Below are 12500 nucleotides of genomic sequence, written 5' to 3' on the forward strand. Positions count from 1 at the left end.
CTTTCCATCCGCTGACCTGTCCCTTTGCTTGGGGTCTCTGCTGCTCACCTGCAGCATGGCTTTCCCCCCTTCGGCTGGTGTCCGCCTCTCTTTCTCCGACACCTGTCTTGTGGGTTGTCCCCGAAGTAACCTGGTGGCACTGGGTTGGGTTGACTGGGACTCAGCTGACACCCCTGATGCAGCAAAGGGAGGGGTCCTATGCAGTGAGGTGTTGCACCAACTGTGCGCTGATGTGACTGAGACCATAACGGGAACAGCAAAAAGTCAGACAGCTTCGATTTCTCCCTTAGCCTAGTTAGCGCGTACTGAACCCTGCTCGCCCTTCAAACTCCAGACCTCCTCACCAGGCAAACAACCAGCAGGAACTGGTTCTCCCCAGTGTGGGATCCCTGGACCGGTCCCTGCTTATACACACTGCACCAACAAGAGGACAGGGCTGGTGAACGGGGACTGCCCCGTGCACACGTGTGGACCGCACCCACGTTTACTCACCACCAAGGGCTCCCAGATTTATACTTTAACTCCTCACCATATAAAACCCCACACACATCCAGAAGTAGGCAGAACAGTACGATAAAGCTCCACGGAGACTCCACCCAGCTTGTCCAACTGGCAGCCAACACTGTTTCGACCACACCCCCACCAGCTCCCCCAATGGGACTAACACTGAACTTGAGAGTCTGAGGTCATTCTGGATTCATACGCAGAGGTCAGGAATTATACAGAGATGCCCTATAAACACCGGGGTGCAGGCTTTGGTGCGAGTGTCAATCTATTTCTTTAGGATAAAAACTCAGGGCTCCTTGTCGAATCACATATATTAGCACGTGTAGGTTTTTTTTAAGAAAGTGCCAGATTGTCTCCCGTGGAAAGGCTGCACCGTGTCCCACCCCCACCAGCAGGACAGGAGAGTTCCAGTTTCTCCACATCCTCACCAGCTCTTGGTGTTGAAACCGTTTTTTATTTTACCCGTTATGCTGGGTCCGTAGTGATTGCTCGCATTTCCCTGGTGGTAATGACGCTGGGTGTCTTTCATGTATTCATCTGCCGTCTGTCCATCTTGTTCAGTAAGAGGTTTCCTCCTGGCTTTTACCTGCTTTCTGATCGGGTTGTTTCTTTCTTTACTGCCGAGTGTTTGGAGTGCAAAATTTTCTCTCGGTCTGCGGTCTGTCTGCCCTTTCACCTCTTAGCAGGTTCCTCCTATAGAAAATTCTTTCAATTTTGGTGAAGTCCTACTTCATCAATTTTCCCTTTTATGGATTGCACTTTGGGTGCTAGTCTAATAACTCTTGAGTAGCCTGGATCCCAAAGATTTTCTGCTATGTGTTTTTCCTTAAAGTTTTACAGTTTTATATTGGTTTATGATCTTTTTTTTTAAAGATTTTATTTATTTATTTATTTGAGAGAGAGAGAATGAGAGAGAGCACATGAGAGGGGGGAGGGTCAGAGGGAGAAGCAGACTCCCCGCCGAGCCGGGAGCCCGATGTGGGACTCGATCCAGGGACTCCAGGATCATGACCTGAGCCAAAGGCAGTCGCTTAACCAACTGAGCCACCCAGGCGCCCTGTTTATGATCTCTTTTAAGTTAATTCTAGTATAAGATACAAGACTTTGGTTGATTTTTTTTTTTTTTGGACGGTGAGCACCATTTGTTGAAAGGACAGTTTCTCCTTCATTGGCTTGCTCTGCACATTTTCCAAAAGAAATCAGTTGGGCAAATTTGTGTGGGTGTGTTTTGGGGTTTCCCATTCTGTTTCACTGGTCTTGTGTCCGTCCCTTGCCCCACATCACACAGTCCTGATTACCGTGGTTACCTAGAAAGTCTGGAAAGTAGTCAATCCATGCCTACTACTTTGTTCTTTTTCAAAATTGTTTTAGCTGGTCTCCTTCCTTTGCAGTCCCATATAAATTTTAAAAGTATCTTGTCTATATAAAAATTATTGCTGGGATTTTGATAGGAACTGTTAAAACTATACATCAGTTTGAGAAGAACTGACCTCTTCAGCAGGGTCTTCCAATCCATGAACATGGTATGCTGCTCCATTTATTTAGATCTTTGATTTCTCCCACTGACACTGTGGAGTTTTCAATGAATGAGTCTTGCATGTTTTCTTAGGTTTACACCTTATTATTTTGCTTTTTTGATCTATTATGAACGACACTGTATATTTAACTTAGGTCTGTACACATTCACTGCTAGTCTATGGAAATATAATTGATTTTTGTGTGTATCTCTTGTGTCCTACAACCAGCTGACGCCCCTTATTTGTTCTGGGAGGCTTTTTTTTGTAGATTCCTTGGAATTTTCCGCATAGATAAATCACAAATCTGCAAAAAGTGACAGTTTTATTTCTTCCCTTCCACTCTGTGGTCTTGTATCTCCTTTTCTTGTATGACGATCCTGTAGAACTTTCAGCATTATGCGTGAGCTGCAGGGTTTTAGTAGATTCTTTCTATAGGTTTAAGAAGGTCCCCTCTGTGCTGTTTTGCTGCAAGTTTTTTGTCGGAACAGATGTGAATTTTGTCAAAAAATTTTTTTCTTTGCATCTATTGATCTAAAATCATATGGCTTTTTTTTTTATCCATTAAATATGATGGGTGACTGATGGATTGTGAAACATCAAAAGAGCTTTGCATCCCTAGAGTAAATCCCACCTGGTGAAAGTGTATAATTTTTTATATACACTATTATTCGATTTCCTTGGGTTTGGTTAAGGAATTTTGTGTCTATTCATAAGGGATAAAGGCCTATTGTTCCCTTTTTGTTGTCTTTGTCTGATTTTAGTACCAGGGTAACACTGCCTCCATGGAATGAACTGGGATACGTTCCCTCTCCTTCTAGTTTCTGGAAGGGGTTGTGTAGAATTAGTGTTAATTCTTTACATGTCTGGTTGAATTCACCAATGAAACCATTGGGGCCTGGAGATTGCTTTGGGGGGAAAATGTATACCTTATGAGTCAATTTCCTCACTAGCTACCAGGCATTCCAAGTGTCTACTTCACACTGGAAGAGTGTCCCAATGCAAGCTCACCGTGAACCATGGTGTGTGGTGCTGTCATCCTCTTCCTATCTGCAGGGTGCTCGGTGAGGGGCCCCTTTCATTCCTGGTATTAGCAATTGGTCTCTTCCCTATTTTTTGTCCTTCTTCTGAGAGATTGGCCAACTCTCTCAATCATCTCCAAGAACCCGCTCTTTTTTCATTTATTTTTTCTATTATTTCCTTGTTCATAACTTCAGTGACTTCTGCTTGTATTTTCAATATTTTCTTCCTTCTGGCCATCTTCGGGTTACTCTTAATTTCAGATTTTCTCCTTTTCCAATGTATATGTTTACTGTCATGAGTGTTTCTCTCAGCTCTGAGCTCTGTCCTACCACTCATGAAATATTTTACTTTCATTTTATTCATTTCAATATACTTTGTGATTTCCCATGAGATCTTCTCTTGGGCCCATGGATTATTTGCAAGAGTGCCGCTTCACTTGCAGGCATTTGGACATTTTCCTGTTACCTTCCCGTTACTGGTTTCTGGTTGGATTCCCTGCATGGCATCCACTCTCTCTGCTCTGCAGAAGCCTGTTCCACGGCCCAGGATGTGGTCCATCCAGGTCTGCTTCTTTCCTCCAGGGCTCAGCCTTCTGTCATCTGTTTGACATACCGCCAGGTGTGTGGCTGTACTTCTCGGGGGCGGAGGGACAGGGAAGGCTAGGTCTACTCCATGCGAGGAGGCCAACGCCACCCTCCTGACAGGGATTCAAAGGAAATACTCTCATGTATACACACGGTGGCACCTGGTGCTCAATGACACAGAGCCAGGCACTACGTTAGATGCCAGCACATCCCACCCCACCCCTGCATGCTGGTCACAGATGAGGCATTCTTGTATTGGTAGACGAGGAAACAGGATCAGAGGGTCACTAACTATGAGAGGCACAGTTATTCCATGACCGGACTTAAATCCAGGCCCTGTCTACCTGACAATGTGGAACAAAACGCCCCTGGCTGGGGGATGAGGCTGACCGGCGTGTAGTCCTGGCTTTGCCCCCTGCCTGCTGTGTGGCTCGGGCAGTATGCTGAACTTCTCTGTGTCCGTTTCCCCACCTGTGAGTGGGACGACAGGGACAGCGGCCCCTGTAATGTGACCACAAGAGGAGAGAAATCATGCTGTGAAGACCATGGGGCAAATGTCACCTACACATGAGCTCCTGCAATCACCGCCCGGGGTGCGCCCAGCACGCAGGACCGCCCCACGCAAGCAGGGCCCTCGCGCTCTGCTGGGCCTACATTCTGAAGGTTTGTTCCGGTATTTTCTTTCCTTGGGCTCATCATCCATGTCCCACGGCCATCACCAGCATGTGTCGCACAAAGCTGGTCTAAACACGGGGTCGGCTCAGGGAGGAGGAGGGGGACGAGTGGAGGCAGAAGCCGTGTCCCTGTGTTTGCTGCCGCCTACATGGTTCCAATGCAGAACAGACACGCAACGTTGTGAGTGTGTCTCCACGCTGACACACGCTGGGACAGGCGTCTCCTCCCGTGGGACGCTTCCAGAGTGCACAAACTCATGCAACCATACTGCACACCCTCCCTTTGCCCACGTGTCAGCCCCACCCCCCAGCCCCACCCCCGCCAAGGGAGGCCGGCGGTTTAACCGCTCTGCTCTGCGAGTAAAGAGAAGCGTGAATGGTCTAAAGCCATCTTACTGTGTTCTGATGAAAGCCACCTTTGCGACAAGGACAGCCCTTCCTGTAAACGACACACAGATCTGGTTTTCTCTGGGGAAAGAAGGGACGTGGCACCAGCTGTCGTCACTACGACCCCCGCCGGGTGCCTGATGGCCCCTCACAGAACCCTCACGGGCCTTCCCCAGAGAGGCAGCACCAGAAAGAATCTACAAGCAGAGAGAAGAAAGGTTTTACATGCACACAGGGCTTCGGCTCCATCCCCTCTCCCCGTGCCTGAGGTCAGGCTGTCCTGGGCCCTCAAGGCAAGAGGGGGATGTCCCCAGGAAGGGATGCGGACTGGCCCCATGGCTGCTGCCGGTTGCTGTCCCCTCCCCTCGGCCCGTGGGCACTCGAGCACCATGCCGAGGATGGGGACGTGTGCAAGGGCCGCAGCACGCCCATCCCAGAGGTCATCACCCCCTGGGGAGCTCCAGGACCATGGGCGGGGGTCTCGGGCGGCCCTGAAGCACAGAGCAGAGAGCCCGCTGACCCCGCAAGCCCCAGTTCCTCTGTAAAGGGCAGGGCAGGCATTCCAGCTTCTTCTTCCAGCTCCACGACACAGTAGGAGGAGCTGAAACCATGGACACTGTGCCCCGAGCGCCCACGACCCTTCCCCTTGCCCGCCGGGCAGATGTGAGGATACACAGAAGTGCGCCCGCAAGATGCAGGCTGCGGTTAACCCCCAGCAGGCCGCACGCCCCGGGCAAGAGCCCTCCTCACTTCGGAGGCGTCCAAGATGTGGCGCCCACAGAAACATGCCTGCATGAGATGCTGGAGAGGAGGAAAGGCGGGATTCTTACCGTGAGCGCCTCTGTACAGACCGCCGGCACTGCCCCCCTGCAGCCCAGGTGGGGCGAACGGCGGATAATGTGGGGGTGTCGTCACTGGAAAAGAAAGAGCGAAGTTCTGTTGCCGTGTCCTCGCCGAAGGGGTGCCGCTGTCCGCTGCAGGCTTGGCTTCTGGCTTACCATACGGTGTTTCTGGAGACACGGGAAACGCCGGCGTGGGAGAGGCCGAGTCAGAGCCACCCTTGGTTGGAGTGAAGGTCCTGCTGCTGATCCCGTTGGGGTCTGGGGGGTACGCGGCGGCCACCGTCTGGAATTGGCACAGGGAGTCGGGTGAAGGCCACCTCCTGACGGCGGGCCCGGGCTGACCCACGGTGCGGGGACAGGGGGCCGGGTCCCCATGCACGGCCCTGCCACTGGTGGCCACTGGGAAGAGCTTCAGAAACTCAAAGGAAGAGGGAGTCCCCGCGGTCCATCCACCTGCTACCGCGCGGAGCCAGCAGAGATGGCCCGGCCGTGGGGAGGCGGGCACCCGGTGGAGAACAGGGTAAAATCATCCCTGCCTGTGGTGTGTGTGCTCACAGGCAGTGAGACCACAGCACAGAGAAAAACACAGAAGGATTTATCCAGGTGTCACTTTTCTAAGCTATTCTGGGCTCCCACTTTCTGCCTCGACCACGATGAAAACACGAATGGGGACGGGCCCATCGTTCGGGGTTCGACCTATCTTACTGCGTTCTGATGAAAGCCTAGAAGACGCTCCATGGATCCCACCACGGGGCCCACAGCCACGCTGACCCACTTTCTTCCCGCTTCCCTCCCGCGGCCCAAGACCTTGGGGAAGTCCCTGTCCCCTTGGCCACCGCCGTGGACCCGCGAGCCACCTGCATGCTCCCGCCTCCCCCCATCACGCAGTCCAGGAGCGGAGGCCCAACGGAGCCCACGGTGGCCACGCCGTGCCTTCTGGGTAGGGCTGCACACCTGGGCTCTCCCAACCACACCCCTGCCTGCGAGACGGGAGGGAGGCGGGGTGGTAACGGGACCTCGATCGGGAAGGGCGCTGGTCCAGCTCAAGGGGTGGTGCCTACCTCCTTGGCGTCTGCTGGAGACAGGAAAGGCGCCAGACCTGTGGCCTGGTCCGCACCGGGGGTCTTTCCCCATCCACATTTGGAGAAGGCCGGCTGCCCCCCAGCATCGTTGTCATACTGCCCGAGGCTCAGCTTCCGGAACCTTCCGCCCAGCGGCTCGTCCCCCGAGGAGCCTGACGGGAGAAATGCGTGGGCTGCAGCTGCTTTTCCCACAGCAGAGGACAGAGGCCTTAATTAAAACCTGACTACAATTTCCCAAATTGACACTCTTATTTTTTCTAGTTCCAGAACATTACAGCAACCACTGCCCGTTCCCCTCCCCCCGCCCCTGGCGACCTCTGGTCTTGCCGGTTCTGGACGTTTCCTATAAACGGAATCATCCACCGGGTGTCCTCTGCTCTCTGGCTTCTGTCACGGAGTGTGATGTCCCAGCCTGTCACGATCAGAACCCACTTTTGTTCATTTCCCGCTTCTCCCAGCATCATTCCCAGGAGGGATCTGTGTGCATCTGGTTCCCGGTGCCTCGCACACAGCAGGTGCTCAAGAAGCACAAGGGCGAGACCCTGAGGTCAGGATGGAGCCCGCCCTCCCCTCGCTGAGTGTGCACGGAGGATTTTTGGTGGCCTTTTGGTGGCTGCGACGCTGGACCACGGTCTGTGCTCTGATATGTACCACTTTTAAAGTCAGAAAAACAAGATGCCTGGACTTCACTTGAGTTGAAGAGCGAAATACTTCAAACCTATTCTCCAAACTGTATGAAAGAATCGGCTACCTCCATCTGGCCGTGTCCCCGTTTTTCTTTTTCAATGAAGAAGTCACATCCGGGAAAGAGGGAAACAGACCAAATGAAGGCAGGAAAGGCTCGAGCTAAAGCAGCACAATGCGTGCACTCAGCCCTCCATGGGGAGGGGTCCGTTCTGAGAAGGACCACGGGGAGAAGGGGGAACAAGCCCTAGGCTCCCTCTGGGGGCATCCCACAGGCCACGGGCCTGGGTGCTGAGCCCCGGACACCCCCATCCCCGCCCCTCCCTGCACAGCCCCAGCCCTACACCCCTGTTCAGACACGCCCCTGCCCCTCTCCGCCCACCTGCTAAGATGCACCTGCTCCCTGCTGCTTCCCAGCCAGTAGCCAAGACCCCGGGACCTCAGCAGCCCCACACAGTCACAGAGGACGTTGCAATCAATGCAGAAAACACGGCAACCCAGGACCACAAAATGCGCAAAAATCCCCGGTGACCCGCGCATCCACCCACAATCCCAGTCCCCACAGAGGGTCGGGCCAGGTCGGTCTTCCTCTGCCGAGTGCTGTGAGCCTGTCCCTCCCGTTGACCGCAACGGCCCTTCTGCTGGGCGTTCACAGGTCTTCAACTGGTCACACCCTGGGCCTTGGGGCTCCCCTACCCAGGCTTACAGCAGGGCAGGTGTTCCCGGGAGGCCCCCTTGCTGCCTTTCCCAAACACCCGCGTGTCTCATTTTTGCAAATTCACTATTCCCAGGGAAGGGGCGGTGCTGGGGTTCAAGGACAGGATAACCCGCTGAGCCTGCAAACCTTGGGTCAGCTCAGCCTTAGCCAGGCTCCGGGAGGCTCGGATTCAGTGTGGGGTGCAGGAGTTTGCAGGCTGGGTCATTCGGTCATTCAGGGGACATGTAGGGATGGAGCCCAGCTGTGATTGGGCCCCGCAGAGCTCACGGCACCAGGACAGAAGCCCCCAGCACGCCCAGTCACGGGTCTATGGTGGATGCAACTTACACCAGCCGTCACCAGAAGGTGTGGTGAGGGCCAGGGCAGGGAAATTACCGGGTGCTGAGGACAGTCCTCGTCTCGGGTACCCGGACGCCCCCACTGAGCCCCTACGGAAGCAGAGGATTCAGGCCAAGACCGTGGGGTGCCCACAGAGCTCTTGGCACCAGGACTAAATTCAGCCTGACCTGGGAGATCAGCATGGTGGTCACCAATTTGCCACTGAGTCAACAGAGGTGCAGGATGTGACCTGCTCAGATTACTCACTAAAAAACTGGATTAAAAAGAAAAAAACCCAGAAGCCCCTTGGCAAGTCTGCACCTGTTTGTAAATACACCGATCGTCGTATCTTCCTTACACTCCACGAGGGCGATTCAGACCTCTCGAGGGGACTGTCTGATCTTGTCCACAGGTGAGGAGCTTGACAACTCACAAGCTGGGGTCCCAGCCCCTCCTCTGCGCTGTCGAAATACAGCCCAGACCAGGCGTCACCACCCTGGTCCCCGGCACGAGACTCCCGAACAGCTTCCAAATTCCACAACGGGGTTGGAAACGGGTCGTATCCGAACCACCTTCGGGCGGGGCTCTCCCGCCTCAGCGAGCGGGGGTCAGCCCTCCAGGTGAGCAGGGTGCACGCCCAGGCAGAACCCCAAGTACAAGAACAACGGTTCTCAAACTTGGCTGCACATTTACATGGCATTGAAATTCCTGGCACGCAGACCTCACCCCTTCCCTGGGACTGAGGCCCAGAGCCTGGCATTTTTTTAACAACTTCCCAAGGGCCCCCAAACTCATGACCACGCTGAGCACAGACGCAGGTTTCAAGCCCGGAGTTCCACGTATGGGGGGGCATTTAAAATAATTCTGACGCTCGATTCCCGCCCAGGCCAACCCAAGCCGGCCCTCCAGAGGAGGACGCCGTCTCCGCATCTGGTAACGTTCCCAGGTGACTGCTCTCTGTAGCCAAGGGGACAGACTCCGGCCCTTGAGCGTCGATGGAAACCCCTGAGAACACCACCTTTGTCTTCCATCTGGGCCACTAGAAGGCAAAGTGCCCTGAAGCTATTTATTTATCTTTATACAACCGTGGAAGAATGAAGTGCTGCATCATAGAAGCATGCACAGTGGGTTCTGGAAACTCCCTCGCATTCCTAGGAGTGAAGACAAACAATGGCCAAACACTGCCCCGCGGTTTTGGGAGGCCTCCCGAGTTCAGCTCATTCAACTGGACACGTGCAGCTTCTCAAGAGAGGGTGGAAGAGGGCGAAGGATCTGCTCAGCGTGACAGTGAAAGTGAAAAGCCCACCTGCCCAGCTTAAATGTTCCCAGAATGGCTCGAGGAGCTTTATTTCTCCCTAAGCTGCCACAGGGGTGGCCCGTCCCCGCCACCTGCAGGGTATATTCGCGAAGAGCCAGGAGACGTTTGTTAGAAATGCCTAGCCCTGTCCACCGCCCGCCGCCCCCGGACCCATCCCAGCGCCAGGGGAGCCCATAGGAGTGGGCTGTCACTGGCACAATGAGGCCAGGGGGCCGAGGAAGGCAAGCCTGTCTTTGGGATTGCAAAACCGCAAATCCTTTTCACTGGGAAACACTGAAGTGCTTGGTTAGGTCGCTTAAAAGGGAAAGGACATGTCCAAAAAGCTAGAAGGCTGACCTTCCAATATAGGAAAGGTTGGCGATCCTCCTCCCACCACTTACTCAAAATCAGATATGACTTCAAGCAAAATGTAAGAAGCCACACAGCAACCAAAAGGCAAGATCGCTACCCGACTCACTGAAGACACATTATCTGCAGAGCCTGGTGCCTGGCTTCGGGTCCCTCCTACGTCTTTGAATTTATTTTCCCTTTGAATGATCTTTCCCCTCCCCAAACCACTAGATCTTGGTGGCCTGCTCCTCAAACACATCATCTTTTAACAATTGTAGCTTTTTTTTTTTTTTTAAAGATTTTATTTATTTATTTGTTGGGCGGGGGAGAGAGCGAGCACAAGCAGGGGGAGTGGGAGAGGGAGAAGCAGGCTCCCCGCTGAGCAGGGATCCCGATGCCAGGCTCGATCCCAGGACCCAGAGATCATGACCTGAGCCGAAGGCAGATGCTTCACCGACTGAGCCACCCAGATGCCCCACAACCATACCGTTGACCTAGGACTGTCGTCAGAGCTGTCCACCTTCAGGACCACCCTCAGTGGATGGTGATGTGGGCAGGTGCGGCCACAGGCCCAGCTGGCTGATGGGCTATGAGGAGAAATGAAGACTAGAGCTATGACCCCGAGGCCCACCCCGGCTAGAGATGTCATGACCTCTCTATCCCGAACACAAAGGACCTTACCACCCTCTACCCACAGGTTAAACAAACGACAGCTGTCCATAAGTGACGGTGCATGTGTCCATTAGGGGGTCACATCCGTGTGGACCAACCTGTTCTTAGCACACCCACGGCAAGAGCTTTGGGAAACAAGCCAGCCACGCCAGAGGCCAGGGGGTCTCCAAAGCGAACTTTCAAACAATGGAGGGGGTGGTCCCTTGACACCTTAAACAAAAACGGGCCATGTGGCCCGGCAGTTCCACTCAAGAATTAAAAACATTCAGGGGTGCCTGGGTGGCTCGGTCGGTGAAGCGTCCGCCTTTGGCTCAGGTCATGATCCCGGCTCCTGGGATCAAGCCCCACGTGGGGCTCCGCACTCACGGGGAGCCTGCTTCTCCCTCTGACCCTCCCCCTGCTTGTGCGCTCTCTCCTTCTCTCTCTCTCAAATAAAATCTTTAAAAAACAAAAAAGAACCAAACACATTCAGGCAAACACTTGTACACGGATGTTCACAGTACCCACGCCCGGATGAATGGACGTACATACTGTGTCCACTCGCCCTGTGGAATACAATTCAGCCTTACACAGGAATGAAGCTCTAACACACGCTACAACCTGGATGAGCGTGGAAAAGCAGATGCTCAGCGAAAGAAATCAGACGCACGTCGTACAATTCCATTTAGATGAAATGCCCAGCATAGGCAAACCCAGAGTTGGAAGGCAGATTAGGGGCGGCCAGGGGCCGGGGCTGGGAGACAGGACTGACCGCTAATGGGGATGAGCTTGACTGCAACGTGCACTGCACAAGCCACTGACTGAACTTGGGACTTTTTTTTATTATTATTATTTTTAAAGATTTTATTTATTTATTTGACAGAGAGAGACACAGTGAGAGAGGGAACACAAGCAGGGGGAGTGGGCGAGGGACAAGCAGGCTTCCCGTGGAGCAGGGAGCCTGATGCGGGGCTCGATCCCAGGACCCTGGGATCATGACCTGAGCTGAAGGCAGATGCTTAACGACTGAGCCATCCAGACGCCCCTGAGCTTGGGACTTTAGAAAATCACCACGGATACACTGTGTCACCCACTACCCAAAATGCAACAGGCACTTCCATTTCTCCTAATATGCAGGATCGGGCTGCTCTGGGCGTGGGAGCTGCGGCCGCCCCCTCCCAGACCTCCACAGGCAAGGCTCCACTGCCGGGCTCTTGCTGAGGCCCCCTTGCCTTGCAGACTTGCTCAGAGGCAGCCGTCCTGGTGCTGATGTGACCTTGGGTTGCTGCACATCTGTGGGTCTCTCCCATGGAAAACAAGGTGCGCAGGGCAATGATGTCAGGCTGTTTCTGAGCACCCACATACCCTCCCCTTCTCATGCTAGATCACTTTGGTTGGGGTTTAACATCTAACTTCAATGGATGGGCTATCCAGAATCAATGATTTAAAGTTGCTACTTCTCAGGGCACCTGGGTGGCTCAGTGGGGGAAGCGTCCGACTCTTGATCTCAGCTCAGGTCTTGATCTCAGGGTCGTGGGTTCAAGCCCCACCTTGGGCTCCACGCTGGGCATGGAGCCTACTTAAAATAAGAGCTGCTCCTTCTCATTGCTCTGAATTCCCCTGAGTATAAACGAGTCCCCTGACTCAGTTGAGTATTAACGCGGTGGATGTCCACGTCTGTAGACGAACATGAAGAATGCCGGAAGCAGGGGCCCACAAACACAATGGGAGGTCTGCCAGGATCCTGTCATTGTGGGCTGGGGTTGATGTAACACGAACAAAATATTTGGCAACGTGAAGCAAGGAGCCCTGGAGGGATGGGAAAAACGGAGCTGGCTTCCTGCCATCCGTGGGATCTTACATTTTAC

The 12500-nt window shown here is 53.7% G+C and overlaps 1 protein-coding gene across 1 annotated transcript in view; it reads right to left on the bottom strand.

Annotated features, from left to right (window-relative positions):
• The window catches only part of TNS3 (tensin 3), a 173628-nt gene that overhangs the window by 47267 nt on the left and 113861 nt on the right, over positions 1-12500 (bottom strand). The window contains exons 18-20 of the mRNA XM_035026460.1: positions 6593-6765; positions 5688-5814; positions 5520-5603 (exon numbers count right to left, since the gene is read on the bottom strand). Coding sequence (XP_034882351.1) covers positions 5520-5603; positions 5688-5814; positions 6593-6765 — 384 coding nt within the window. The remainder of the gene's footprint in view (positions 1-5519; positions 5604-5687; positions 5815-6592; positions 6766-12500) is intronic.

This window comes from Mirounga leonina, unplaced genomic scaffold (assembly GCF_011800145.1).
Source record: "Mirounga leonina isolate KUSES-001 unplaced genomic scaffold, KU_Mleo_1.0 Mir_199, whole genome shotgun sequence".
Taxonomy (NCBI): Eukaryota; Metazoa; Chordata; class Mammalia; order Carnivora; family Phocidae; genus Mirounga; species Mirounga leonina.